This window comes from Pundamilia nyererei, unplaced genomic scaffold, assembly GCF_000239375.1.
Source record: "Pundamilia nyererei isolate P.nyererei 1_Seehausen unplaced genomic scaffold, PunNye1.0 scaffold00005, whole genome shotgun sequence".
NCBI classification, from domain to species: Eukaryota; Metazoa; Chordata; class Actinopteri; order Cichliformes; family Cichlidae; genus Pundamilia; species Pundamilia nyererei.
The window spans coordinates 807,611-834,544 of NW_005187406.1; the positions used below are offsets into that span (position 1 = coordinate 807,611).

The following is a 26,934-nucleotide window of genomic DNA, read 5'->3' on the forward strand; positions in this document are numbered from 1 at the left end:
TAAACTCCCAGGTGCCAAAAAAAAGTTTATTAAAAAATAAAAGCAAATAAAAGATCAACTGATATAAACTTTCTGATACTGACAGAATCAGTTACTAAAGATCTTGTGCTCGGCTCAAAAATTATTTTGGGAAATAGACAACAATGTCCGCAAAATAACAATAATATGCCAGGATTTAGAAAGCTTTGATATTTATGAGATTTGTGGTGTTATTGATTTTGATTTTTTTTAAACATGCTATTTAAAAAGAGAGAGAGAGAGAGAGAGTAGGGGGGAGGACTCTGGTTTGATGTTAAAGAATTTTCTTTCTTAACCAAGAAAGAAAGTGAAGGGAACTAAAAATGTATGCAGCAGGATTTATAGTTGCATTGCTGCATCATAGAATGAATTCATTCACATAAATGCAAAGAAATACAGAAAGTCTTCCGCTATGGGAACGAGGCAGTGTAACAAAATAACAGTTCACTGAGTAATCGTGAAATAAAGCAGGACTGTGTGAGAACAGTGATAGGCTACCGAGTTAATATGTAATGTGTGTTAAAATGTTTTCTCTCACATGTTAAACATTATATATCTCACTCCTATTAACACCATGCTATGGTTTCTAAAGAGCAGTTTGTGCTCTTTTCTATATTGTTGCCCTGATGCGCTGTTCGTGGTGCTGAACACACACTGGCTAGTCCAACAGTAAAATCAGCGTCTTTTCCCCATAAACCCAATAAAACTTCAGAATTCAGATAAAAGCCAAATATCGGAACCCAGGCACATAAGTTTAGTCTGAGTTTTTTTTTTTCGTGGGGGACATAATTACCCCATTTACACACGGCCACTAAAGCCGGGGGGTGTGGTTAATCGTTAACTCGGTGCGCATCAGATGTCCATCCAGATCATATAAAAACCGTGAACTGAGAGGAGAGAAACAAGAGAGGTGCACTGCCGAGGTGACAGTCAGATCATCAGGAGACAAATCAGACAGTAAGTTATTTCTTACTCTGTTTCTCTGTTGCGTCTTGATTTTTAACTTCACCACAAACAGACACACACACTTCGAAACTTATTGGCACTTTGCGTACTTTCATATAACCTTTGTAATGCTCTCTATTCCTGTGAAACAGAGCCTTAGCAGATTTTGCCTTTGATGTGATCGTTCCTTGCTGTTTCTCCTCTCTCCTCAGATGGCCAACACGCTCAGATCGTGGATGATGCTCGCAGCGCTCGTCGTCTGCATCCTGGTGTGTCTGAGCAGTTTTGCGGACGCCTACCCTCCCAAACCAGAGAGCCCCGGGAGCGACGCCTCACCGGAGGACTGGGCCAAATATCACGCAGCCGTCAGGCACTATGTCAACCTCATCACCAGACAGAGGTGAGTCTCTAAAAGAAAGTTAAAGGAGTAGCGAAAACCCGGGTGTGCATCAGGTTGTTTTCTTAAATAAGCTAATATGTCAGATGGAAAAGGTGAGAAAGAAGAGAAGAAGGCTAATAGATGCTGGATAAACTTGTAGGGATGTGGTACCTCTTCATGCTCTGGTTGGATCAGATACAAAGTCTGTCTCCTTTGATGTGAGGGATTAAAGTCTTGGGCTCAAGGACAGGTTTGCAAGGTTTGCCAAATGGGGCATGGAAGCCCTCCCGTTGTGACATGACTCAGTCACGTAAGGTTTGTCCAACACTTTAAATCAAGGCTTTTCAGATGCTGGTGAAGAGTCCAGCTATTTTTCTTTTTCTGCAATCCAGACAGACTGTGATGCTTCTGTTGATACTCCAGATCTTCTAATACACATTCTGGAACACCACAGATTTTTATTCATTTTCCTTGTTTCCTGACAGGTGAAAGTCAAAGCTGAGTCATAAATATTCAAAATTAGATTTTTACATGTCTGGGTGCTTAGGTTTAGTAGATGGATGCTGAGTATAGTCAATAATGTCATTAAAGGTAATTAAAAGAGCTGAATCTACTATTGAACTCAAAGGGCTTAACAATGCAGCCTCTCCTACCTCAAATAAAAGCAGGTTTGCTCTTCAGCGGCCAGGCATTGATTTTCAGTAAAGAGACTTCAGTACTATAGTCAGAGCTGACTGGTATGTTTGCCTTGTTGTACAGTGGGCAGTGAACCTGAAAATCCTCCTTTGCACTCAGACAGCTGCAGAACTGATATGCAGACTGCAGAGACCAAAGAAAGAACAAGCTCTCAGAGACTCAACATGCAGCATTCAGCTGACCTGCCTGGTTCTTATGTTGAAAGTCATAGTGAGGCTCATGGTATCATACCAGAGCACTTGATGAAATGCTAATGCTTAAGAGCAGAGAGAGTTATCACGTGAGTAAGAACCTCTAATATTTAGTCGTACTTGTTAAATATACTGGTGTGGACTTTCTTCAGGTATGGGAAGAGATCAGCCCCTGAGGAGGCGGTGGCCTGGCTGCTGTATGGAGGAAATTCAAACCAAGACACTGAGCCACGGTGAGTAACATGCCATGATGCCTAGAAGAATTTTTTTTAATGTGAAAAAATTGAAATAGGTGTATCAAATTTACTAGGCAGGCTAATAACCAATATTGAATAAGAGCCCCATTACCAGAAAGCAACAGTTAATTAATACTCAGACTAAACCGACTATATTATTGAACTATGAGAAATCTTTTAGCGCTTTTGCAAACCACTTATTAAGATGCAAAAAAAGTTCAAGTAATGTAACCATTTTTAAAAAAATTATCTCTCTTTTCTTAACAGCTCTGACTACGTTGACCAGTGGTAAACACACAATCCCACACTACCAAAACATCCTCAAGAAGCAACCTGCTTGGGATCCAGTGATGCCATATGTTTAATTATATGATAAGCATGTATGTCTATTTGCTTCACTATGTTTGTTTGCCCTTCTAAGTACATGTAATAATTCTTCTCCCAAATGTGTAAATAATTTGTATCGAAATCAAATTTACAATAAACACCTCTGTGAATTTAAAGTATTACACCGACCAACGTGTGCTTTTGTAATCCTGCATTGTTATTATTATCATTATTATTATTAGTTGTAATAGTGGTGGTAGTAATAGGAGGATGGGAGTAAGAGTATTTGTAGCAGCTGCACTGTAACTGCAATGACTTTGATTGCCGCTAGGTGTCACTATATAACTAGAAAACGCACATTTCCAAGTTCTGCTCGTGCATGGGTTCACATCGACGGCAGTGGACAGGCTTTAACTTCACACAGGGGCACGAGCCCAAAACACGCGTTTGCCATCACAAAGCCTTCTTGGTCGTCCTTTGGAGGGGAAACAAGACCGGTGCTTAATATCCGGCACCCTACTGGCTTTTAATCAATGGATCCATTTCTATTAGCACGCGAGCCCTTTTATGTGCTGTCTCGTTAAAGATAGCAGTTTGTGTGGGTAGCTGCTGGTTTTGTGAAAGTGACTGCACAGAGGGGGGAAAAAGGCTGCCGAGCTCCAGCAACTGTCAGTCTGATATCTCACACCTTCTTCGTCTTCTTCCTGCATCTCATATCGAGAGGGCGTCCGGATAAAGGTGACCGGGCAGGTGAGCATCTCATCCTGTGGTTTATTATTATTTTTCACGCGGTGTTTAATTTTTAGCGGCAGTGGGTAGTATTAATACCGTTAATCGAAGCAAAGCCTTTCCCAGCGGCATAGTCTACCTTCCCCACTCGCCAGGTGTCTACTGTTACAGGCTACGTTCAGTCTTCATTACCCCGTTCTTGTCATTAAAGCTACCCTACCCTCTACAAAGAAGTCCAGCTATTTCACTCCTTGTCTTTATGAGCGCTTCCGAGGAGGAGAGACCGTGCTGCCATTAGGAATTCCTGTTAAAATCCAGGTAATGTCGTGGAGTCGTTTCTCGAGGTTACGCTCATTCTCTTGAGGAGGCGGGGGGGGGGACTAATGCAATTTTTATTGAGCTAGCCTAATTGGCCTCAGGCTACACGCTGTTTGCTTCTGTGTAAAGTCAGAACAGGCAAACAGTATTGCTCTGTATGGCAACCCTAGGCAGAATTATTGTCTTTTTTTGTACAATGAAATTATTTGTTGGGAACATTGGTAACATACTGGATTCGATGCTATTGCGCATGCCCGTATAGTGGGGATAAGTGCAGGTGTTTGAGCGCGTGAGGACTACCCAACTAACAATACGCCTGATTTGTAAATAAAGAGCAATAAGAGAGAAGATAGACAATAAAAGGTTCATTTGGGCATAGAGCCGCAAAGTAATCTATAATGTGAAATATTTTCGTTATATTAGTCTAAAAAGTACTGCTAGTGTCTTCAATGTAAAAACATTAAAATGACCTTTGTTTCTGATTTAGCCTGCACATTATTATTATTATTATTATTATTATTATTATTATTATTATTATTATTATTATCCCTTTAAGTAGGGGCAATGACCATTGCTATTTATTTTACCTCTAAATTAAAATGTAGCAAAATATATAACTACCCCATTGTGTTTAATGATTTTGCCTAAAAGTGTGCCTTCTTTAAAATGTATCTCAGATTGTTCTTCAACAATTTGTAGCTAACAGAGTTTGTCTGATTTATAGATTAGAGGCGTTTCGGTTTGTTTTGATGACAATAAGATTGGATATCCAAAAATTTGACCAAGGTTTTTATTTATTAATCAGCGTTTTACGACATTAATGTTTAAAGATGCACTCACTGAAACAAGCATGCATTTGACCGATGTTTATCTTTTGTCCTATGTCCTTTGCCGTATCATCCCTCATACCTGTATGTCAGCTTGCCTCATGTTTCCTGAGATTTCTGGTGTTTGGGGTCCCTGCTCTGCAAATATTTGGACTTTCTGTATTCACTTTGAGCTGACAGCTTTAAATTTGATTTGAGTCTTTGTTTCCTGAGTCCTGCATTTGGATCCATAATCTACTAAAGAGCTTTTTTACTGGGATTAAAGAAACTTCTGCCTTCTTATCAGTTTTATTTTGGAAGTGTGAGGTTTACCATAAATTTCCCAGCTTTGGAGATTGACTAGAAGACTGGCAGTTGTGGCTCCACTTCGACAGAAAGATTTCCAAAGGAGTTCTTTAATCATTTAGCAGCTTTGCTTTAAACTTTTATTAACTTTTTTTGTTGTTTATATAAAGTGAGAATATATGTCTCCCGCAAGAAAAATGTGAATAAATGTAGCTCTAGGCATTGATTTAGATCAGGAGAAAAATGTCAGCATGCCATAACCTCGATTTAGTGCATAAACAAACTCTAATCCTTTTGTATTACTCAAACTTTCAGGAGGATTCAAAGAGCTACGTGTGAGTCACAACCAAATACAATAAAAAGTTATTTTATGATACATACAGAATACTCTTAGTCAAACCACCTTCAGTGATTCTCAACTGTGACTCTGTTCAGCTTACTGCTTTCACAGCCCCAGTGGTGAATTACTGCATCAACTAGGAATTCTAATCAATTGTAGCAGGCTAAAAGAAAGGCCCCATCCACGCTTGATTCCACAGGGAGATTAATGAGTCGTGGTTCACATAGCCTCAGCATCTTTTCCCAACCTCTATTCATAAGAAATGACCTGCTCATTACTCTCTACCTGCCACCTCAGCCCCTCCGGCACCAGGCGGCAACTTGCAAAGCTTTAAAACGGAGCCAAAGTGAAAGTGCCAAAACCTACAGTCACTAGAATCACCACTTGAGGGTGGCTGTAAGAGTGAATCCCTATGGACCCCCCGTGTAAATGCCTAATTTAACAACAGAAATAAACATGTTCACATCTCGGTAAAAAAAAAGGTGGACTAGTCGTCTGCTAGGCTACCTGTACTAGACCTCTCTTTTGGAGGACAGAATTGTAGTGCAATGTTCAATTTGAAAGGGTTTTTCTATCAGAACATAATGAAAAGTCATCTGTTCTTTTGCAGGTCCAAATACAACCTCGTGAACAACACATGACATAAAACACATCATTACTTATTTAGCAAAACTGAATACATCCTTCCTGCTTCCATAGGAATTAATGGCATAAATACCAGTCAGGTGCTGCCTTTGATTAAGTAATAATCAGTAAGTTTGATCATCTTTATAAAAGCAAAGGTGTTTGCAGTTTGGCTGGTCTAGAGCATTCAGGTGTGTTTTACCATAAATGCAAGGAAGAAAGATATCAGGCAGTATGTTAGAAAAGCAATGGTTGTCTTCTTGATAAAGAATTTGAAATTTATAATTCTACACATGGAGCAAATTCAAAATAATTGCCAATCTTCCTAGGCATAGCCATCCCAACAAATTCACCTGAAGGTCAGATACTGCAATGCTCAGAGAAACTGCAAGGACCAACCAACTAAGCACTGGAGGTCAGATAGATATCCAGATCATGTCTATATTGGGTACGGCGGTCCAAACTAAGTCTACAATTTCGACGTCCAGCCATGACCCAACTTAGACGTCAATATGACGTTCAACATTTGAACTTTGGTCTGCATTCCTTCACACATAACTGTTACTGAACAAAAAACATGGCCTCCACCCGCTGGAAACATGTGGCTACATAGTCTATAGAAGCAAAAATAACTTAACCCGCACATGGAGATCGTACGGACGACAACACTAGACGTCCCCTTCAGTGGACCAAAATTAGACGTGCAAAAATGACATATAAAAGATGTCACTACAACGTCACATTGGGGAAGAGTGGGCCAAAATTCCTCCATAATGATGTGAGAGACTGATAAAGTCATGCGGAGAATGATTACTTCACATTATTTTGCTAAAAGTGGTTCTACAAGCTCTTGAATCATGGGGTATACTTAGTTTTATCACACTCTGCTTCTGCATTTAGATTTCTCTTAGGAAAGAGTGTACTTCCTTTTTCACATGACTGTACCCGTTGGCTGTGTTTACTAAAGCTGTTTTCACACTACTGTTGATGAAGCAACTAGTCATTTTTAATGAAAGCTGCTGAAATGAAGAGACAAACCGAAACATTACAAAGCTGGCGTCAGATGTTGTTAGCGTACTCCAGAGCTGTACTAAAAGTATCTGTATTGCGCTGTAATTTTAATATTTTTACGCATGCCATACTGTATTGTGTTATACTTGATAAATGCTGATATTAGTCAGGCTAATGTAAGTTATTTTGTGTAAAACATTTGGGTTCAATGAAACGCCCACAATTATATTCCATCACGACAAAAAGAAAAAGTGATCCTGTAATGAAATCCAGCCAGGGTGCTGATTGTTAAAGCTCCCCCTGGGTAGCTCACAGCACTTTGCCTAAGCCCTTTACCCTTTCACTGATACATACATGACATTTAAGTCTAATTACAATCTCTGTCACCAGAGAGAAAAGGAAGACTCGTAACACTTAAACCACAGGTTTTCAAATGATATGCAGTGATTGCACTCAATTGTAGTCATGTTGCTTTAAAATAGAAAATTGGTTGTTTTTTGGGGGGTTTTGTGCAAAGCAGCATAAAGCCAAATACAAAGCAAAAGACAGAGGAGATAATGAACTTAATTGAACTATTTGAGAATCACAAACTGTCTCGTGGCAGAAATGGCCATGGGGTCTGAAAGCTGTTAGCTGATTGTTAATCATTTACCATCTACAATTAGATTTTTAAAGCCCCGTTAAGATAAAGTTTCATTATCAACCTCAATCTCTTCAACGGAAAACTACATCTGGTGTTCTTTTCCATGTTGTTTCTTCATGCAGCCAAACTGTTGTGCACTGGGTGTATTAGTATGCATGTGGGGAGCAGAGCACACTTTTATTTTGAATCACTCAACAATGATTTAAACTGGTTTTCAGTTTAACTTTTCTTTCAAAAGACCTCCACACACTGTCATGATATGTATCAGTATTTGTAGTGAGTTGAAAGTTAATATGATCATCAGAAGGTGATGTTAAGGACACTTCTTCCATTTCTTTCAGGAAAGAATGAACATACCAATGTTCTCCTAGAAGATTTCATGAGACCTGCTAAGCTATAATATGTTTTTTCTGTAAGAATAATCAAAATGAATCTATGTCGGTGAGAGAACTTAAAGTTTTAAGGTATGCTTGTTTGAAGTTGTATTGCAGTGCTTTTAGCAGCAGATGTTACAACTTCATCACATCTTAAGGAGTCAGCACATAAAGCCACTACCGTGTGATAGCATATCAGTAGTGGAAAGTGAAGATAGAGCACTGGCCAGAATTTAATTAAACATATATCAGGTCATATTTGTTGCTTTGCAAGTAATTCATTTATACTTGCTACTTTATACAAATAATTTAAATAATGCATATAGCTTAATTGTTGTTTATAAGCTTGAATGTATCTTGTTGAAATCAGATTACATACTAATAATTATTTTCATACCTATATCTCGTATTCTTACAGCTCCCTGCTTTAGTTTACTTTATTTATTATTTTTATCTTGGCTGCATGTCGTAGGCCGGGGGAAACAACATTTTGATCCTGTGTATGTTCTGTGCAGAATTGACAATAAAGTTGACTTTGAGTTTTCCATTTTTCTATGCGTACTTATTGGTCTGGTTTGTAATGATCATAAAATGAGCGTTGGCGTGTGCTCATCATTAGGTTTATTTATAGCATAATAATGTCATAAGCTAGGGTCATGGGCGGTTGTGTCATTAATGTTATATTGATTACTTTTACATGTACAAACTGATAAAGAAAGAACATCATGAAATGCAAAATGATGGGAAAGCTTGAAATATCACTTTGCTACACACTTGTAGCAATTGTATCCTGTTAAAAGGTGCTGATCATCATCTTATTAGTCATTAGACTCCCACGTTAGGAAGGTGTGGTTGGGTAATATGGTCAGTGCTGTGACACAGTGATTCCTCAGCTCAAACACTTGTATTTGGTGGTGAATGCGATTAATTTGTTCTGGATAGGATTGAAACTCTCATTATTGTGAAGCATAGTCAAACAATGATTACAAAACCGCTTTCTTCAGTACGTCAAACATTGAAATAATGTGTGAGTTTTGATGGATCATGAGTCAGAAGAGCTACTACGTCACTAACATTTTGGTTTTTATTAAACAGACTGCTGCTCCTGGTATTCCAATGCTAGCATTACACAGTAGTGGAAATATATGGAAGGCTAAAGTTATTTCAAGATTGCAAAATATCAGATATTTTTATTAGCTCCAAAATATGTGATGTCATTGTGCCTTTAAAGTGTGATTTGTACATTATAAAGCACATATAATACACTGACTCTATGTGGAAAACACAGAAACATACACATATTAGTGAAATTGCACTTATGTTTTTTTAAAGACAAGCAGGGCTTTTCATCGTCTGTTTTTTAGATGAATGGCCCATTAACGTTCTGAGAATGTGCTTGTTTTTATTTACACTAAAAGATAGGGAACATCTTTGGAGTTTATTATTACTGTTACTATTATTAGCCCACTTTAAATCAAGTTTGACTTCATATGAAGCAATAACCTTGAGTTTAATATTCCTCTGGAGAGTTATTTTGGGGTAAACTGTGCCTCCTATATAAATAAATGAGAAAAGACCCATAACTTTTGCTTTGTCCAGCGAAATCCAGCTAAATATATTTAAGTTGTGTGGTGACTTTGTCCAAAAAGCAGGCTTAAATATCCTATTATTTCCTCATCTGGTTCATCCCAACAGTTTACTTAACTAATCTCATGCTAATTCACATTAGATATACAATAAAAATAACAGTACAGCCACCTAAAGTTTTTTACAGTCTACTTTTTAGTTGTTTTTTGAACAGATCAATAGTAAAATCTAAACTAAAAAGCCCCAAAGATAACCAAAAGCTCCTTCTCTTTTATGACACATGGTACTACATATCCTTGAATTGAGATGTCTATTCGAAAGATATAATGCTGCTAAGGTATGACATTCAATTGTCCCGATTGACTTCATATTTTACAAAGTTTAAAGAAATATCTCCAGACTTTTACAAATGTATTTGTTTTTTCTTTCAGTATAAATGTCATTCTTCCTGTTAGAAGGTCAAGTATAATTTTTGTTTTGTGAAACATGGCTGATAATATTTTATCCCCAGCACAATGTTATTTGCTTTTTGCATTTAAAAGACAATTTTCAATGATGTCCAGTTTTTAATTACCGTTGTCTTTCTGTATACAAAGCAAGCAGAGGTAGCACTGGGTCTAATTAACACTTTTTTTTTACATTGCTCCCCTCCTAGAATGTTTCAATTAGAGATGTAACAACTGTCGTTTTCTTTGCTGATTCCAGCTTCTGATGTTTATTTATTTATTTTGTACACATGACCTGCCAATAGCAATTTCTGCCAATTTCATTTTTCTTTGTAAGAGCTATAACTGACCGGATAGGCAACCCCCCCCCCCCCCAAAAGAAAAGAAAAGAAATTAAAGAAATGATTAAACTTAACAATCTTCTTAAACTGCTTAAACTTGCTTAAACAACTGGAAAAAAGCGCTCTGCTAATGAAAAAAGATACCTATAACTAAATAAATATAAGCTGCTGTACGCCCACCTTTACCTGACATATTTTACCCTATCAAACAAAAGCAGGTCCAACTGATTTATATAACAAAACAGCTGTCGGGTACATACATTATTTTTCAGTATGCTTATAACTTCATTAGATAACATGTCACCAATACTTTTCTCTTTTTCACTCATAACTATTTTGATCCTTTGCTCATACCGAGGCTCTTGGCTAGCTTTAGCCACTTCTTTGTTCATGTCTTTAAAATGACCATGTTCAGTTGTGCAAAAGCTTGTCTCATTAGGTTTCTGTATTTCAGGTCCCCCCCACAGTTTACTTTGGTCAAGTTTGTGTCACGGTGAGGCTCTATCATGCTAGTGACATTTTAGCGTGTGGGTGCGAGCATGCATGCCGTGATTTCCGTGTGCTGCATGCGCGCGTGTTGTGTAGACATGAAACAGACTTTTAATTGTAATTATAGGAGGCCGACTGGCTGCCCGCCTGTCTGGGAAAACTGACCGATCCAGTCCCTGGCCGGTTGATCGGCGCATTTCTCATTCGAATCCATTAACCTGCATCTTTACAACAGCAACAAGAAACATAGATATCTTCTGTCACTAAACAACTGACTGTTGTGAAGCCCAGCTGCATGCATGTGTGAGTGCGACAACATGATTGTCTCAAACAGTATGTTTCTTTGTTTGGCTGGCTCTTTGTAGTAATGGCTGTTATGTAATTGTCCCATAGATTTTTTGTGGTTTGTTTTGGTGTCATGTGTCCTTTACAAGCTTAATTTTGGCTGGTGAGATCTGTCAAAATGTATTTCCAGGCTGTTGTGTGAATACTTTTGAAATATAAAGCTAATCTGAAATCATTTCCACAGACAAAGAGCAAAGCTGAGTTGAAGTGTAGCTCAAACACTGTAATAGACCCAATTTTAGCTCCAACTTATTATTATTTTACGCATTTTCCCTTGTTGCCATGGCAAAGCGCCGGGGAACAGAAAAAGAGCTGCTCACGGTTGTCTTGGATACGACAGTTTTCCCTTGTAAAGTAATGAGAGGAGCTGAACCTGTGGGAGCACAGGGTTATTTTTAGGCGTGACGCCAGCCTGCATGTGTGGATTAAGACTTGTTTGGTTGCTGGTGCTTGTGTGCTCGCATGTGTATCTGTATGTGCGAGCATGTGTGCAGGCTTTAATGCAGCCTCACTGTGAGAACACCTCAAGGCGTTTTACACTTGGCGTACAAACACCTGAGCCGCTGCTTGTGTCATTGCTCCAGGCCAAAGTGTCCTGGAGCGTGCAATTTCAGGAAAATTGGACACAGGCTTTCTTTGCAGTTGTATGCCATATATCTGCAAGCACTACCTTAAAGGAAATGGAGTTAATAATAAATTTATCACAGTGCATTGGGTTCACACAAGTGTAGGCTTACAGTCTGCGCAACAAAGAATTCCCTGAATGCAGAATTAAGAATTCCCTTCAACTCTAGGGATATTTTTAACTGACCTTTGCCCTTTTTATTCTGTGTTGCAGCAATCTCCAGAATAATGTTGTTCCACTGGAAATGTTGAGTAAGCTATATTAAAATGAATATAATTTTTTGTGTACGTCGACCACAAGAACCAAACCTGCTGCTGGCCTCTTGTTTTGGTGAACTGACAGTTGATGTAGAGATGATAGCAGGCCGGCAAATGTGATGTCATGACAGCTGCTCTCTTCCTGCAATACAGTGAGCAAGATGGAGATCTGCATGAGCGTGTGTGTGTGAGCTGACTAATGTGGACCCAGCGGGAAAAACCACTCAGAGAGCAGAGATAGTTTAGATGCTGCGATACAGTATTACAGTGAAGACACACTGACCCACAAGCTGCATGCAGGGTCTCTTGTAGCTTGTAGTAGAAAGGCAGTTAGCGAGAAATGTAACAGGCTATTCTCTCTAAAAATGGCACCAATTACCAAGAAAATGCCTTGGCTGGTTATGACCGCACCATCATTGACTCTCGACTAATTTACCCTATTAATATTACAAAAGGCAGAATAGCAGAGTAAAAAGCTCAAAGGGTTCGGCTCTCTTCCCGGCATCCTGTCCTTCCAACCCTCCTGGTGTGTTGGTATCTTGCATGGCCAAGGTCTGCTGCAGTCGGCTTTGACTTCTTAGCTGCTGTGTGGTCTTTGCATACTTTTAACAAGTGCCGTCATTTCTCAGTGCAAACATGGGATGCCTCGGATAAGCTTGGGGGGCTTGGTATGTGGTATTAAGGACCTGATCCACTCGGATCAGAGTTTTGCAAAAGCCATGAGTTGTTTAGCATCTAAGAATGTGTTTTACTGTTACACTTTTAGAAACACGGCCTGTAGGTGTTGCCATCAGAAGTGCAAAGTATAAAAAAAATTACAAAAATTAAAAAATAAGTGAGAAAAAAAGGGAAATTTAACCATCTAAATAAAAGATTCAGGGGAAAAAATGATCAATTACAAATCCCAGTAAACGAAACAGGATACACAGGCTGGTTAATTAATATCTCAGCCCCAAATGTCACATTTTAGTCGATAACAGAGAGGGACTCTCAACCATATTTCAATTTAATAATTAATTGGTGGACACAGGCTTTTCAGTTAAATGCCATTAGAAAGGACAGTGTAAAGCTTCTGGTAGTGATGTTAACTTTCGGTTGTGTGAATATTGGGACCCCAGTAGCTGAAAATATTGAGATTTCTAACCTGTGTTTGACATTGTAAAGGGGGTGTATTTAAACCTAACTGACAGCAGAACTCAGCAGAAAACTAAGTAAAAATAAAAAAATCAAAACTTCTAATGAGGTGGAAATGAATGAATTATTCAGAAGAGAAATAAGCTAGAACAGTGGAACCCCGACTTACGAAATTAATTCGTTCCCGAGAGTCAAAGATTTCGTAAGTCGAAGCACCCATCGCGCCTTTTGAGTGAACGATAGACTATAGGCTAATTGCTAACTGCAACAACAATACGTCGTTCAAGTGGAACAGCGAAGTGCAAATACGAAAGCCAAGGGGTTGTCACATGATTCGGAAGGCATTGTGGGCATTGTGTGCATTCTGGGCTCAGCCAATCAGAGCCAGCCGATTTTGTTACACAGGCATTTTGTCGTAACTCGGGCAGAAATATTGCCGTTAAGTGCCTTCGTAACTTGAGTTTTTCGTTAAATGGGGTATTCGTAAGTCGGGGTTCCATTGTTTAACCCTTAATTTAAGGTTAAACAATGTTTACAGTTATAGTGAAGGGAATTTGTGGATTTGAGTTATATCAGTTATTATTGGGACAATTATCGGGCAGGCATTATACTTGTTTAGTGTTGACTTAATATATTTTTTATATTTTTTTCAATTGTGTTCCTCAGGGTTTAAGAGGTATGAGTGAGGGGATCCACCTTCCTCTTGCTTCTTTAGAATCACTACTTACAGGTCTAAGTAGGGCAGATCTTAAAGTTTGTAACTTTTTTTGTGATGGCAAGACAAAAGAGGGTCTGATAAAGAGGTAACACAAGGTAACACAGATTAAGCATAACATTCTGACCACAGACAGTTAATAACACTGATTAACTTTTCATCATGGAACCTTTTAGCGGGTCGATATGTTAGAAAGTGAAAATTTTGTCCTCGAAGTTGATGTGTTAGAAACAGGAAAACTGTGACGAATTTAACGAGTTTGAAAAGCGCCAAATTGTGATGGCTAGGCGTCTGGGTCAGACCATCTCCAAAACTGCAGCTCTTGTGGGGTGTTTCTGGTCTGCAGTGGTCCAAGGAAGGTACATAGTGAGTATGCTATGTCTTCTAATGATACTGCCTAGGGGAAGCATGTATAGTGTAAACAGAATTGGTCCTAGCACCGAACCCTGTGGAACTCCATAATTAACCTCAGTGTGTGAAGAGGACTCTCCATTTACATGTACAAATTGGAGTCTATTAGACAGATATGATACAAACCACTGCAGCGCAGTACCTGTAATACCTACAGCATGTTCTAATCGCTCTAATAGGATATTATGGTCAACAGTATCAAACGCTGCACTAAGGTTTTTAGAGGGAGATTCAGCTGTGTGCTAAATCTGCAGCTATGAAATCATCCAATCCCAGAATAGATATGATACATTGGAGCTTCTTCCTTAATACTGTCATCAACAATATTCATATGAATCACAAATCCAGAGAACAGTCCGTTTAGTGAGCAAAAGAATAGATTTGTTTCTCACCGAGTCAATAAAAATAGCTTAATACTTTAAATACAAAATGTAATAACTTTGTGATGAGATTGATTTGTAGGTTTAAATTTGTGATACTACTTGAAGAAGGGTTATATAGCGATATAAAAACTATAAAAGGGAGGAATAATGTCAGATTTGAAATAGATTATCAAGCTACGTCTTTCAGTGGTTAATTTGAAAGTATTTCAGAATAAGGCTTTTTATTGTCTTCTTTTCATATTAAACCACAAAATTGTGGTTTAATATGAAAAAACACAAAACTTAACATAACTGCTAAGTAATTGAGCAGACTGCTAAATGAATTGGTATATTCAGATAAAATTGATGTCATACCAAAAAATAATTTTTTGTACTCTGTGACGATTATTGAAGATCCTTTTTTTCATCCAGCCCTTGTGTACTGCTCCTCAGATCAAATACTGCCCTCCAGTTATATTCAATCCACAAAGAGGAATGAGACAAGACCTTTGTCCGTGCAGTCAAGCAATCTAATGAGAATATTTTCCATCTGTGGTTCATTATTATGTAAATTACTTTCAAATATACAGTTTTGGACACTTCTGCTATCATTACACGTTAGAATTAAGTTAAAATACACCCAGGAACAATTACTAACCGCAAAAAAATAAAAACTGCAAAAGCTTTTCTCTAAAGGCCAGTTACATTCAGTTGGGTTTTATTATTCCAGATGTGATATGATATGGCATGTCTGGGGACAAAGAGAAGTAGATTCATTACATAAGGCAAGTATATATGGCCAAAGACCACAGACAGAATCAAAACACGCGGCCCAGTGGAACCAGTCGAACTAATAAAAGCATAATGATATTCAGCAGTTTGGTATCATTAGTATATCCAAACAAATCACTCTGACACTTATTCAGATGGAAGAGGTAGGTGTGGTGGTAACACAGTAATCCCAAGCTCCCTATATTTTGGTAGATCATAGTTTTTATTGCAGCGTATGCCTTCGAAGTAGGCCAAAAAGCACAGTGGGGTCACATTAATAGTTAATAAGCTGAATTTTCAATCTGTGCCCTGGGATATGTTGATAAAATGCTGAGGCACAAAACTGCAGACGATATCTGAGCAAATATGATTTGGGAATATTTTGATCTCAGTGCAGAGAATGAAATGAGTAAGATTAGATACCGCTGGGCTTAAAGACATCTTTATGTTTGTGCTCACTGACAACTGATGGGCTACAAGAAACTGCTCTGAGTATCTTTGTTATTGGAAATTTCAACCTAAGGGGAAGTTAAAAAATATCATTTGCTCAGTAGTGGTAAAAGATAAAAGTTTTTAGCTCATCCAGCTGAGGGACAAATGAGCGAGGCATCCAACATCCGTCTGTTCGTCCGTCCATAGTTGACAGGAATCGCAACTCCTCTTTGAGTATGGGTCTGATTTTAGTAGACTGATCTGGTATTATTCTGGAATTTATTTATGCACACACACAAAAAGGTAGACGTAGCCACTGTGACATTACTACCTCAGCATCGGCATTATGGCCACACTGTCTTGGGTCTTTGGTACCAGAACTGATTAGATTTAGATGGCATTGCTCCAAGGACCTTATGGATGCATCTCACAGATTCAGATACTGATTACAAATAAAATAGAGACTGCAGACTTCTCAGACTGACTGTTAGTGCAGTCAGTGATGTACACAGATCCAAAAGGCACCAAACCCAGTTCAGAGGTCCAGTTTGGTCATTTGAGTTAGTTTGGGTGAAGCCTATCAGAGAGCTGAAAACTTCCTGGAAGCTGCTGCTTGAATTTATTTTTATTTTTTTGTAACCCTGACAGAAAACATTCATAATGTAGCATTTTTTTTTAAAAGAAGCATCATCCCATCCACGTGACAATAAGGCTAACATGGGATTTTTATGTTGCCAGACACAGACATTTACCCTGCGGTGACATTGCTCGCTTTTGACCACTACAGCATTTATTCCACTAAGGATAGCTATTGTCATGACAACCAGGAATTAGCATCCTTGGATAGTGCTGCCTGTCTCCTATCAGCAACGCTCTCTTCTTCCTCACCATTGTTCCCTCTCTCTTTAACTCCCTTGCATACGTTTTAGTTTCCTCCTGCCTTTTCTCCTCGGCTTACATTTTCAGTTTCTCTATAGACACGATTCCCATTCATTGTTCTGCTGAGTTTATGTTCCCCCTCATTCGCCATGTCATTTATTTACTTTTCACTGTTTGTATTTTCACAAATTCTCCATGACTTGAGGAGCCAATTTTAGATCCCAGAACAATAGATCGTTAATCCTGCAGTCTTCTGCCTGTGACGCTTGTTACGTTTTCATGACGATAAATGGATCAATTAGAGTCAGCAGAGATCCTCACTAAGCTAGTGATAACTGGCCTTGCTGAACCCACTTACAAAGTCTTTCCAACTGTTGCTAATGGTATTCCCAACAGATACAATGGCTAAAATTGTTTAGATGTTACCAGGGCAACTAGCTGTTCTGTTTTTAGGTCTTAATAAAGTTAAATACCAATTACCCTGTGTGGGAGCTTGTTAGTGTGAATGTTTAGTCCATTGACTGCGCTTGTGCCAGAAAGGGATTTGTACACTAAGTCTTCTCCCGATCACTCAGTGTTGAGCTTCAACCTAACAACACAACTTTACCCTCCATCGCTTATTTCATTCCTAATTCTAACCCAGCAGTGGGATAGATAAAGGTTTTCGTTTTTTAATGCATCTACCTTCTTGTTTTGCACTCTCTTTTTTTATTGCAGTTGACCTAACAAGTCTTGTGGAGGATACTCAGAAGAACCAGTTTCTAAAATGCCCGTGGCCACATCCAGCTCTGACTCGGGTAAGTGTCTCGGTCTCGCTGTGAAGATTGCGCATGCGTGCGTGCGTGTGTGAGTGAGTGAGTGAGATATTGAGAGGAAGAGATTGGTTAGTGATTATTCTTTCAGTCAGTACTTGTATCTCATCTCCAGAGTACTAATGTGACTTAATGAGCTGGCTAACCGAGCGGTAAAACGCCAGTTCTAGATCAGTCATGCTTTAAAGGATTTGCCAAATGCATGAGAGCTGAGTAGTATACATCGGTGTATACATAACTGTGCAAGTTTTCAGATGAACACACATTTGACACATAAAGTGACTTTTTTTTATTAAAGATTGTCACTGAAATAGCAGGACGTGGAAGAGATTAACCTCCAAGTGTCGTGTAAGGGTCTTACTTACTTTGGCAGTTAGCTTTTTTTCTGGTCAGCTCTTTTGAACTCTGTAGATCTGTAGTTAGTCGGTGGCTGCTACAATACAATACAGTCATTCATTGGACACTTTATTAGTTACTAGGAATGTCACGATATCAGAAACCAATACCTGTATAACCACATGATTCTCAATATCCAATTTAATAACACATAATGTTTAAGTACATGGGTTGACCATTTTAAAGTCCTTTATTAAAAGGTTGTATTAAAACGTGACAGGGTGGCAGATCATTTATTTAAAATGTTAACATTATACTTGGTTGACTGATGAAATCTTACGATGGTTGCAGATTAAGCAACTAATGTTACAATTATATTATGTTTTTATTAGCATACAATGTTAGCCATTGCTAACATTTTAGCCTGAAGTAAAGTTGATTTACAATACGAGTGCCAGCTGCATGAAATGAAATGTTAATGCATATTTCAGTAGAACTTAAGGATAACACTTTAGCTATTGTTACTGGACAGTTGCTGAGCTTGAGTTTTTTTGAACAGATCTGGATCTTTGCTTTGGTGAATTGTGTTTCCTCCTTTGGTAGGAAAAAGACCACAGAATGGTTCGCGTATTGTCTTTTGCGCAGCAATCATCATGGCTTGTCAGAGCAGAGCTACCGCAGCTGCACTACCATGGACAAGGAAATATCATGGCGTTTTCAGAATTTTGAGATTTGAATTTTACCCTAATTATTGATTTTGGTGACATCATCCATTAGATACACCTGTCTTTTACTGGGTTAGACCCCCTCTTCTGCGTACCTTGGTTGTAACAAGTGGTTATTTGAGTTACTGTTGCTTTTCTATCCAGCTCTGAAGCTGTCTATAGTTATCAAGCTGAATCCAGAATAGTAATTTGTGACTGTTTGTGATTAACATAACAAAAGTAGGCATTGTATCCTGTGCAAATGCTTCCACAGAGAAGTGCTGGACTGCGAGGCAAATTTGGCATCACGTGTTTAAAATTTTTCCATTTATATGAAAGTAAATCTGTAAATCTCAGCCTCCCTGGGAAAGTCTATGCCAGGGTGCTGGAAAGGAGAGTTCGTCCGTTAGTCGAACCTCGGATACAGGAGGAACAATGCGGTTTTCGTCCTGGTCGCGGAACACTGGACCAGCTCTTTATCCTCTCCAGGATACTTGAGGGTGCATGGGAGTTTGCCCAACCAGTCTACATGTGTTTTGTGGACTTGGAGAAGGCATTCGACCGTGTCCCTCGGGGTGTCCTGTGGGAGGTGTTGCGGGAATATGGGGTGTCTGGCCCATTGCTACGGGCCATTCGATCCCTATACAACCGTTGCAAGAGCTTGGTTCGCATTGCCGGCAATAAGTCGGACTCGTTCCCGGTGGGTGATGGGCTCCGCCAGGGCTGCCCTTTGTCTCCGGTTCTGTTCATAATTTTTATGGACAGGATTTCTAGGCGCAGCCAAGTGGCGGAGGGCTTTCGCTTTGGTGGCCTCAGAATCTCATCTCTGATTTTTGCAGATGATGTGGTTCTGTTGGCTTCATCGGGTGAAGGCCTCCAGCTCGCACTGGAACGGTTCGCAGCCGAGTGTGTAGCAGCGGGAATGAGGATCAGCACCTCCAAATCTGAGGCCATGGTTCTCAGCCGGAAAAGGGTGGAGTGCCCACTCCGGGTCGGGGATGAGTTCCTGCCACAAGTGGAGGAGTTCAAGTATCTCGGGGTCTTGTTCGCGAGTGATGGGAGAAGGGAGCCGGAGATCGACAGACGGATTGGGGCTGCAGCTGCAGTAATGCGGACGCTGCACCGGTCCGTCGTGGTGAAGAGGGAGCTGAGTATAAAAGCGAAGCTCTCAATTTACCGGTCGATCTACGTCCCTACCCTCACCTATGGCCACGAGCTGTGGGTAGTGACCGAAAGAACGAGATCGCGGATACAAGCGGCAGAAATGAGCTTCCTCCGAAGGGTGGCTGGCCTCTCCCTTAGAGATAGGGTGAGAAGTTCGGCCATCCGGGAGGGGCTCAGAGTAGAGCAGCTGCTGCTCCACATCGAAAGGAGCCAGCTGAGGTGGTTCGGGCATCTGACAAGGATGCCCCCTGGGCGCCTCCTGGGTGAGGTGTTCCAGGCATGTCCCACCGGGAGGAGGCCCCGGGGCAGACCCAGGACACGGTGGAGAGATTATATCTCTCGGCTGGCCTGGGAACGCCTTGGTATTCCCCCGGACAAGCTGGAGGAGGTGGCTGGGGAGAGGGAGGTCTGGGCCTCTTTGCTTAGGCTGCTGCCCCCACGACCCGGCCCCGGACAAAGCGGATGAAGATGGATGGATGGATGGATAAATCTGTAATATTCTGACATCAGTCAAAGTATGTTTTCTTGTTTAAACGAGAAAATGTTTTTGCATTAAACAGTAAACTGGCACATAGCCATGTCTCCATGTATTTCCTTTTCACTCATCGCTGAAGACAGAAACTCGTGAAAAGGAGAAAAATACATGCATATAACTAAAAAAGGTATATTTATATTTGTAAATAAAACTGTATTTAAGACACTTCACCAGAGTGGTGGAGTAAAAGAAAATGTGTATTTTGTGATGTGAATCACAAATAGAAGAAAAACTTCTGAAGGAAAAAAGACAAAAAGAATGTGACAGAGTTAAAAAAAAAAAAAGAAACAGCTGGGCTACAAAAAGGAGGGAAAAAGTGTATAGAAGTTCACACAAGGGAAGCAGACTGTTATACACAGCCACCGCTCATGAGAAATGATCAATAATTTAAAAAAATGTTAAGAATAAAGTTAGTACTCAAAATTAGTTGCGGTGAGGTTTTTAATGGGTAAATTGTATTTGTAAATTTAAAAAAATTGTTGTGTTGTTTGGAGTAATGTGGGTATGCCTGCACATTTACACATGCACACACATGCACATACTGATATATGTGTGGGAAAAAGTGTTTTTTTGTGCGTACACATCATTTTTACATCCAGCCCCACATGTCTGGGAAAGTCACTCCAGTGTTTTTTTAACGTGGGGCCAAATCTCAAATCCACAGCCTCAAAGTTATTTGTTATATATGATAGTAAATTCCAGCAGTCAGCTGCCAGAAAAGGAGAGGAAGAGAGAAAGAAAGAGAAGTATTTATACCAAGAATGTGTGTTGAGTCTTTTGTGTAATAGGCTGTCAGTCAGTCTTGATTTGTGCACTAGCCAAGGGCTGAGACTGGGATGAGTGGCATTTTTAGTAACACGCAGTCGATTGTTTCTCTAAACCAATTTATGTCTTTTTTTACATTTAAAAAGCAGCATTTCCAGCAGGGATATATTTTGTTCAGACGTGGAGAAGGGTGAGAGAAGGGTCAGGTTTTATTTGAAACTTTGTTTTTTTTTTTTAATTTATGTCAGCGAAGTAGCTCAGATATAAATTTCCTAATTAGATAATTTCACTTGTATTATATTTAAAAAAGTCAAGTCTGTGATTGTTCCTCTGGTAATAGTAATGGCAAGCAGTAACAAAATATACAAGTGCGCTCCCTAAGCGCCACCTCTTTGACCACACCTCCTTCTTACAAGCCAACCCTCTGCTACTCTCTCCCCCCACTTGACCCCCATGGGGAAACCTAGACAAGCAAATTTCCTGGCTCCTCTTTACCCTCCTCTTAAGGAAAGCATCACACTTCCCTCCTCTCTTTCTCCTCTCGCGTCCCCCCACCTTCTTTCTTTCCACATGCACCCAGCCCTCCCTCGTCTCCGTTCATTCATGCTGAGGAGAAGACGCTCGGCCAGGCATAGCTTATACACATTCACGTCAAGAGCAGGTGGAGAGGGAGGGAGGGGAAGAGCGGCGAGGTGCCGTTAGCGAGGAGTCATTTTGGCGGAAAGAGGAGGGAATCAGGGAGCGATAAGGAGAGAGAGGGAGAGGAAGATCTCTCAGACTGCCTCTGATACAGTATTGGGTGTGTTACTGAGAGAGTGTGTGTGTCCTGTAGTGAGGTGTTCTTCACTATGGCTGGCAGCCTGTTTGGAAGGCTCTCCCTGGAGGAGGGGGACTCAGCCAACTCCCTAGAGGGCCTGGATATCAAGCTGGAGGGAGAAGGTAAGAACACAGGAACTTGCCTGCCGCGAAGCAATATAGGGATTGTTTACAGCAGTTCAGGTGTGTGTGCTGCTACTAGTTAGGCTGTAATCAGCAACCAATTCAGTGTTATAATGTTGGTGGTTGAGGACCAGTTGGTGTTGGAATTCATACTGTACCTGCTCCTGATGTGCTGCTTCATGTCTCCAGATTGTGATGACGATGAGCAGAGACAGAATGGGACCCAGGGCAGCATGCGATTTAGACGAATCCCAGGCAGCAGAATGCAAAGACATTTATTCACTAGAACACATCATTTCAACACAGAGTCCGTTTTTTTCTTTTCTCTTTTAATTTACAGAGATTGTGAAAGGAGCAGCTTTAAACTGAGAGAGACCAGTTTAGATGCCACAATAAAAAAAAAACAAAAAAAAAACTCAGTGTAAAAGCTAATTTGTTGTACTGGATGATAGTGGCCAGACAATGTTTGCTAGCACAGCATTGAGTGACAAGTACCACACAACCCATTTATAATACATGGAATTCATTAATACTGGATAAAGTTGTATACCACATAATAATATGTTGCGAGTGTGTGTTCGTATCTATTCACGTGGGTCCCTGTGGTCCATGCATGGGCTGCCTGTCTTGGCTAAACAGTGGATATCAGGTGAGGGGGATAAGAACTGAAACAAGTATTTGATGCTGTCATGTTAAATTAGCAGCATCATTACATCATTGCCAAGTCTAATTTGTGTCACACAGTATACTGTCTTGCAAGATATCCTCGGCTTTTCAGTGTGTAGCTTGACACGACAGCGGTGACAGCCGTAATGAATCATATTTTCAGTCAATGCATTTGCATCCTGTCTATCAGTGCACAGTGAATGAGACACGGAGAAGGAGGATAAAGAGAGAGACCTCCAGTGCATTGTACATTCATGGTGAGTAAGTGGGTGTGGGGGGGGTCATTCATATGCAGCGGTGTTCTGATCAGAGACAGCACGCTTGGAAGTGTCACACTCACAACCTTCAGATAACTCTCCGGCTCTTTCACTTCCACCCTTTCTCCACACACACACACACACACTCCACACATCTGCAGAACAGTACACAAACTCTCACACTATTGGAGGAATATTCTGTGTGCCTACCGGTCTAATGAAGCAGTGTTCAAACACAGATGATGGATTATTGAGTACAGTGTGTTGGTAAGATTACACTGTCAAAGATAATCGCCGGGTTTCAACAGAAAGGGACAATTTAACACGGTTGTGGCGGAGAGTATTCGATAATGTGGTGACACTGGCAATTATTTCATCCGTATCACACTCAGGTGATCTCGGTTTGCTCTTTCATTAACTGTTGCCAAAGAAAACAGATGTACGGTTTGACTCAAACTGCTTGCCTGCGTACAGCGAGATACATTCATAAAGTTATTAGGGTTAGTTACAGTGAGAACGTAAGACAAAATCATCTCTTTTGAGTGGGGGTGGGGTGCCCTCGGCCCCGGGGCTCGGTCACTCTGGCACAGCTGGCTGCCGGCAGAGCTCACGGGCACGTCACTGCAACCCCCTCTGGCTTCTGCTCCGCGGCTGCTGAGTGACCCCTCATCTGGGGCTCTCCTCAGCTCTTTCCGGGAGAGTGGCACGGTTGCCCCTCTGTTGGTCTCTTGTGCTCTGGATGTCTGGAGCCTGGATCTCCTCCATTTGCTGCTTCATGCCCTGGAGGACGGGGCTATGGCTCCCCACACCCTCTAGCAGATCATTACACGAAGGAACCTTTTGAATACAAGCGCGCTCACGCTCACAGGTGTACACACGGGTGCTCACAGACACAAACGACACCCTTTTTGGCTGCTACCTCAAAGCACACTGTGCGCTGTCGATCTTACGTGCTGCACAATAATATTCAATATTTAGTATTTACTGTTATATTCACATAGGTCGTCACGATGATGTTGTTTATTATATTGCTCTTTTTTTTTTTTTTTTTGCTTGTTTTCTCTTTTTTCTTTCTCAACAGGTGATCCAGGTGATTGATGTATGTATTTTCTGTCTGTTTGTTTCGTTTGCTTTTGTTTTTTGCCCTTTATCACCGTTCCTCTTCCCCGCTGTTTTTCTTTCCCTACCTCTCTTTCTTTCTCCCTTTTCTTTCCCCCAGTCATGTCTGTCCCGTGTGTAGCAAGTGAAAATAGAATAAAATATAGACAATAATTCTGATGGCAAAAGAACCAAACGGGACAGGGGGGGGGACGTAACACAAAATCATCTTTTTGTTGACAGTTTCTGTGGTCATGGGGGGTGGAGGAGGGGCTGCTGTCCAATTGCAAAATGTCAACAAATATCACAAGTGTTGTCTCCACTGGTGACCTTCATACAGCTAATAAGGCGATCTGACCTGCATCCATAGCATGCCAGCTTGTAGCATCACCATGTAGCAAGCATCACCATGGTGATAGGGAGGCTGCTTAAAAGTCCCTCATCCTGCTGATTGGCTATCTGGGACCTAGAGAGAGAAGGTCATGATTACTTCCACTGGAAGGATTGCCTTTTATAGGACTTTTACCTACACTGTTATAGCTGTTAGATCACTTACAATTTTTTAAAAGTCAAGCAAGGATAATATACAGCCATTATCAAGCTGATAACAATGCATAACATAGCAATTGCCTTGAAAAAATGAACATCATTTAGTGAAATATCTCTGTAAAATAACCCCTGACATTTCTGCTTTTTTTCATTGGAGCTATTACAGTTAAGATTTTTTAGCAATGAAGTTAGGCAGGAGTCCCAGTGATGGTTGCAGACAACACTGTGATCTGTAGTGGAAGTAGAAAACAGGTAGAAGGGCGTATGGGAGAAAAGAGGAGTAGAAGTCAGTTGAAGCAAGACAGAATACATGTGTGTTAATGAGAATGAGGCTGATGGCAAGCTGAAGATGCAAGGAGTAGAGGTAATAAAGGTGGATGAGTTTAAATAGTTGAGGGCAACCATCCAAAGCAACAGACAGTGTGTAAGGTTTACGAATTGGTAGTGAGACCTGCTATGATGTATGGTTTGGAGACAGTGGCATTGAAAAAACAGGAAGCTGATGTAGAGATGGGATAGCTGATGTTAAAGGTTTTTGCCAAAAGTGACCAGAATGGGGAAGTTTACAAAAAACTACTTATTTGAGATTGATGAAACAATCCACTTATATTTTTATACAGTTATGTTTCTGTAGGGCACTCCTTTTTTGTTGTTGTGCATCACTTAATCTCTACTCCATGACCAGGTTTTGTGGGCATGCACGCACTGTATCTGACTCACTGCTCTTTTAATCTGGGGAAAGTAGATATTAACCATACGCGTGCTGCGTTTGCATCCTGTTTTAAACCACTCTGTCAGGCAAAAACCAGAGTCAGAATCACAAGTTGGAATTTCTGACACTTGTTAAAACACACAAAAACCCACACACAGGCACACGGTCCCTGCAGCATTATTTATATAAAACATTTAATGCTTCATGTAATTCCTTCATGTAATTCAGCTGCTTCACTTAATCTCATCCTGAGCAGAGGCCTTATCAGCAGGAAGTGACAACACCTGTGGGTGCTGATTATTTTCCCACTACCTTCATTTCACATTGTGATGTTTAAGTCCAAAACTTAGAACTGTGTATTATGTGTGCAGCCACATTAATGTAGTGGAGTTATTATTATGTTTTTAACGAGGAGATCTAATTATTTACAGGCAAGTCTCTACAAGTAGCACACAAACAAACGCACCCATGCTGATTGACCATGCAAGTAAATTACACAATTGTTGTGCACACACGTGCTCCAGACGACATTATTACACCTCCTCATTACGAACCCGTTTTCTTTTTCAGTGAGACGCCACGAGGAGGATGTTGACTTAATAATTCAGAGTTGAGTGCGCGTGCCCCAACTGTGTGCTCATTCTGTTTGCTTTAGTTGTAGTTTGTACGCTCTGTGTTGTTGTTCCTGAAGGAATCTCATCAGACTGATTGCACTCAGAGGGCTTCAAGCTGCAACACTGTGTCATGTTGGAAATATTCATGAATCCCATTGCACTGGGATAAATTCATAGAATGCTTCGGCCTTAACGACTCATCAGTTCTAGCACGTACACACCGCATGGAATATATTCCAATCCAATATCATTCTCCACCAGTGTCTTAAACATTTATCTTTTGCTACCTGAGGGATTGATAGTTAATTATATTTAGCTGGAGAGCTGGGAACTGAATCAAATCTAAAAGCAACATAAAAGTATTTAATAATGTCTTTCAAGGCCAAATAGTATTTTCTTTTTTATAGAGGTGACTTCCAGCAACTTGCAGCGACTTCTAGCAGCTCTTCCAGGAGACAATGAGAATATCAATGAGCTTCTTCAGGAATCTGTCTGTGTTTCACGGGACAAAGCCGGTGTTGTTACTGGCTGTGCAAACTGAGAACCTAAACATTTACCTCATCCAGTGCAAGTGCCCTGATTTGTCACTGCCAGGCATTTGCCAATACGGACTTTCAGTGTCCTTTTAAAAGCTATACTGAATTTCAATCCACATTTGAAATGAAAAAAGCCCATATTTTGAAGTAGAATTAACCCTGTGAGGTCTTAGTCATTACCCTTAACTCTATTCTATTAAAAATATTGTTGCTTGTTTTCTTTTCTTGGCTGTCAGGGGTCTAAGAGGTGATCAGTCTTATAAAAAGACACAGGACTAGGGTTAGGGCGACCGTGGTTCAGGGGGTTGGGAAGCTCATCTTGTAACCTTATCCTTATGTATCGTGTAAGGTCGCCGGTTCGAACCCCAGCTCTGTCTGTCCTGGTCGTTGTGTCCTTGAGCAAGACACTTCACCCTACCGCCTACTGGTGTTGGCCTGAAGGGCTGATGGCGCGATATGGCAGCACAGGGCAGCTGTGGCTACAACTGTGGTTTGCCTCACACCAGTGTG

General features: G+C 40.4%; 2 protein-coding genes across 4 annotated transcripts in view; both read left to right on the plus strand.

Moving 5' to 3' along the window:
* Positions 1-918: 918 nt before the first annotated feature.
* On the plus strand, positions 919-2,972 carry pyyb (peptide YYb). Its single transcript, XM_005721639.1, has 4 exons — positions 919-975; positions 1,176-1,363; positions 2,382-2,462; positions 2,733-2,972. The coding sequence occupies exons 2-4, from the start codon at positions 1,176-1,178 to the stop codon at positions 2,755-2,757; spliced, it is 294 nt and encodes a 97-aa protein (XP_005721696.1). The 5' UTR covers positions 919-975; the 3' UTR covers positions 2,758-2,972.
* A 200-nt stretch (positions 2,973-3,172) lies between these two features.
* The window catches only part of mpp2b (MAGUK p55 scaffold protein 2b), a 46,400-nt gene continuing 22,638 nt past the window's right edge, over positions 3,173-26,934 (plus strand). Inside the window, exons 1-3 of one of the 3 annotated variants that reach the window (XM_005721642.1) lie at positions 3,173-3,542; positions 3,733-3,839; positions 17,455-17,534. In XM_005721642.1, the coding sequence (XP_005721699.1) occupies positions 17,504-17,534 (31 nt within the window). In that variant the 5' untranslated portion in view covers positions 3,173-3,542; positions 3,733-3,839; positions 17,455-17,503. Of the gene's footprint in view, positions 3,543-3,732; positions 3,840-17,454; positions 17,535-21,674; positions 21,993-26,934 lie in introns of those variants that run through there. The other 2 variants (XM_005721641.1, XM_005721640.1) reach the window with 2 other exon arrangements.

Coding starts and splice junctions, on each gene's coding strand:
- pyyb (XM_005721639.1), top strand. CDS start 1,176: ATGGCCAACACGCTCAGATCGTGGATGATGCTCGCAGCGCTCGTCGTC. Junction 1,364..2,381: donor AACCTCATCACCAGACAGAG/GTGAGTCTCTAA, acceptor GACTTTCTTCAG/GTATGGGAAGAGATCAGCCC. Junction 2,463..2,732: donor AACCAAGACACTGAGCCACG/GTGAGTAACATG, acceptor TTTTCTTAACAG/CTCTGACTACGTTGACCAGT.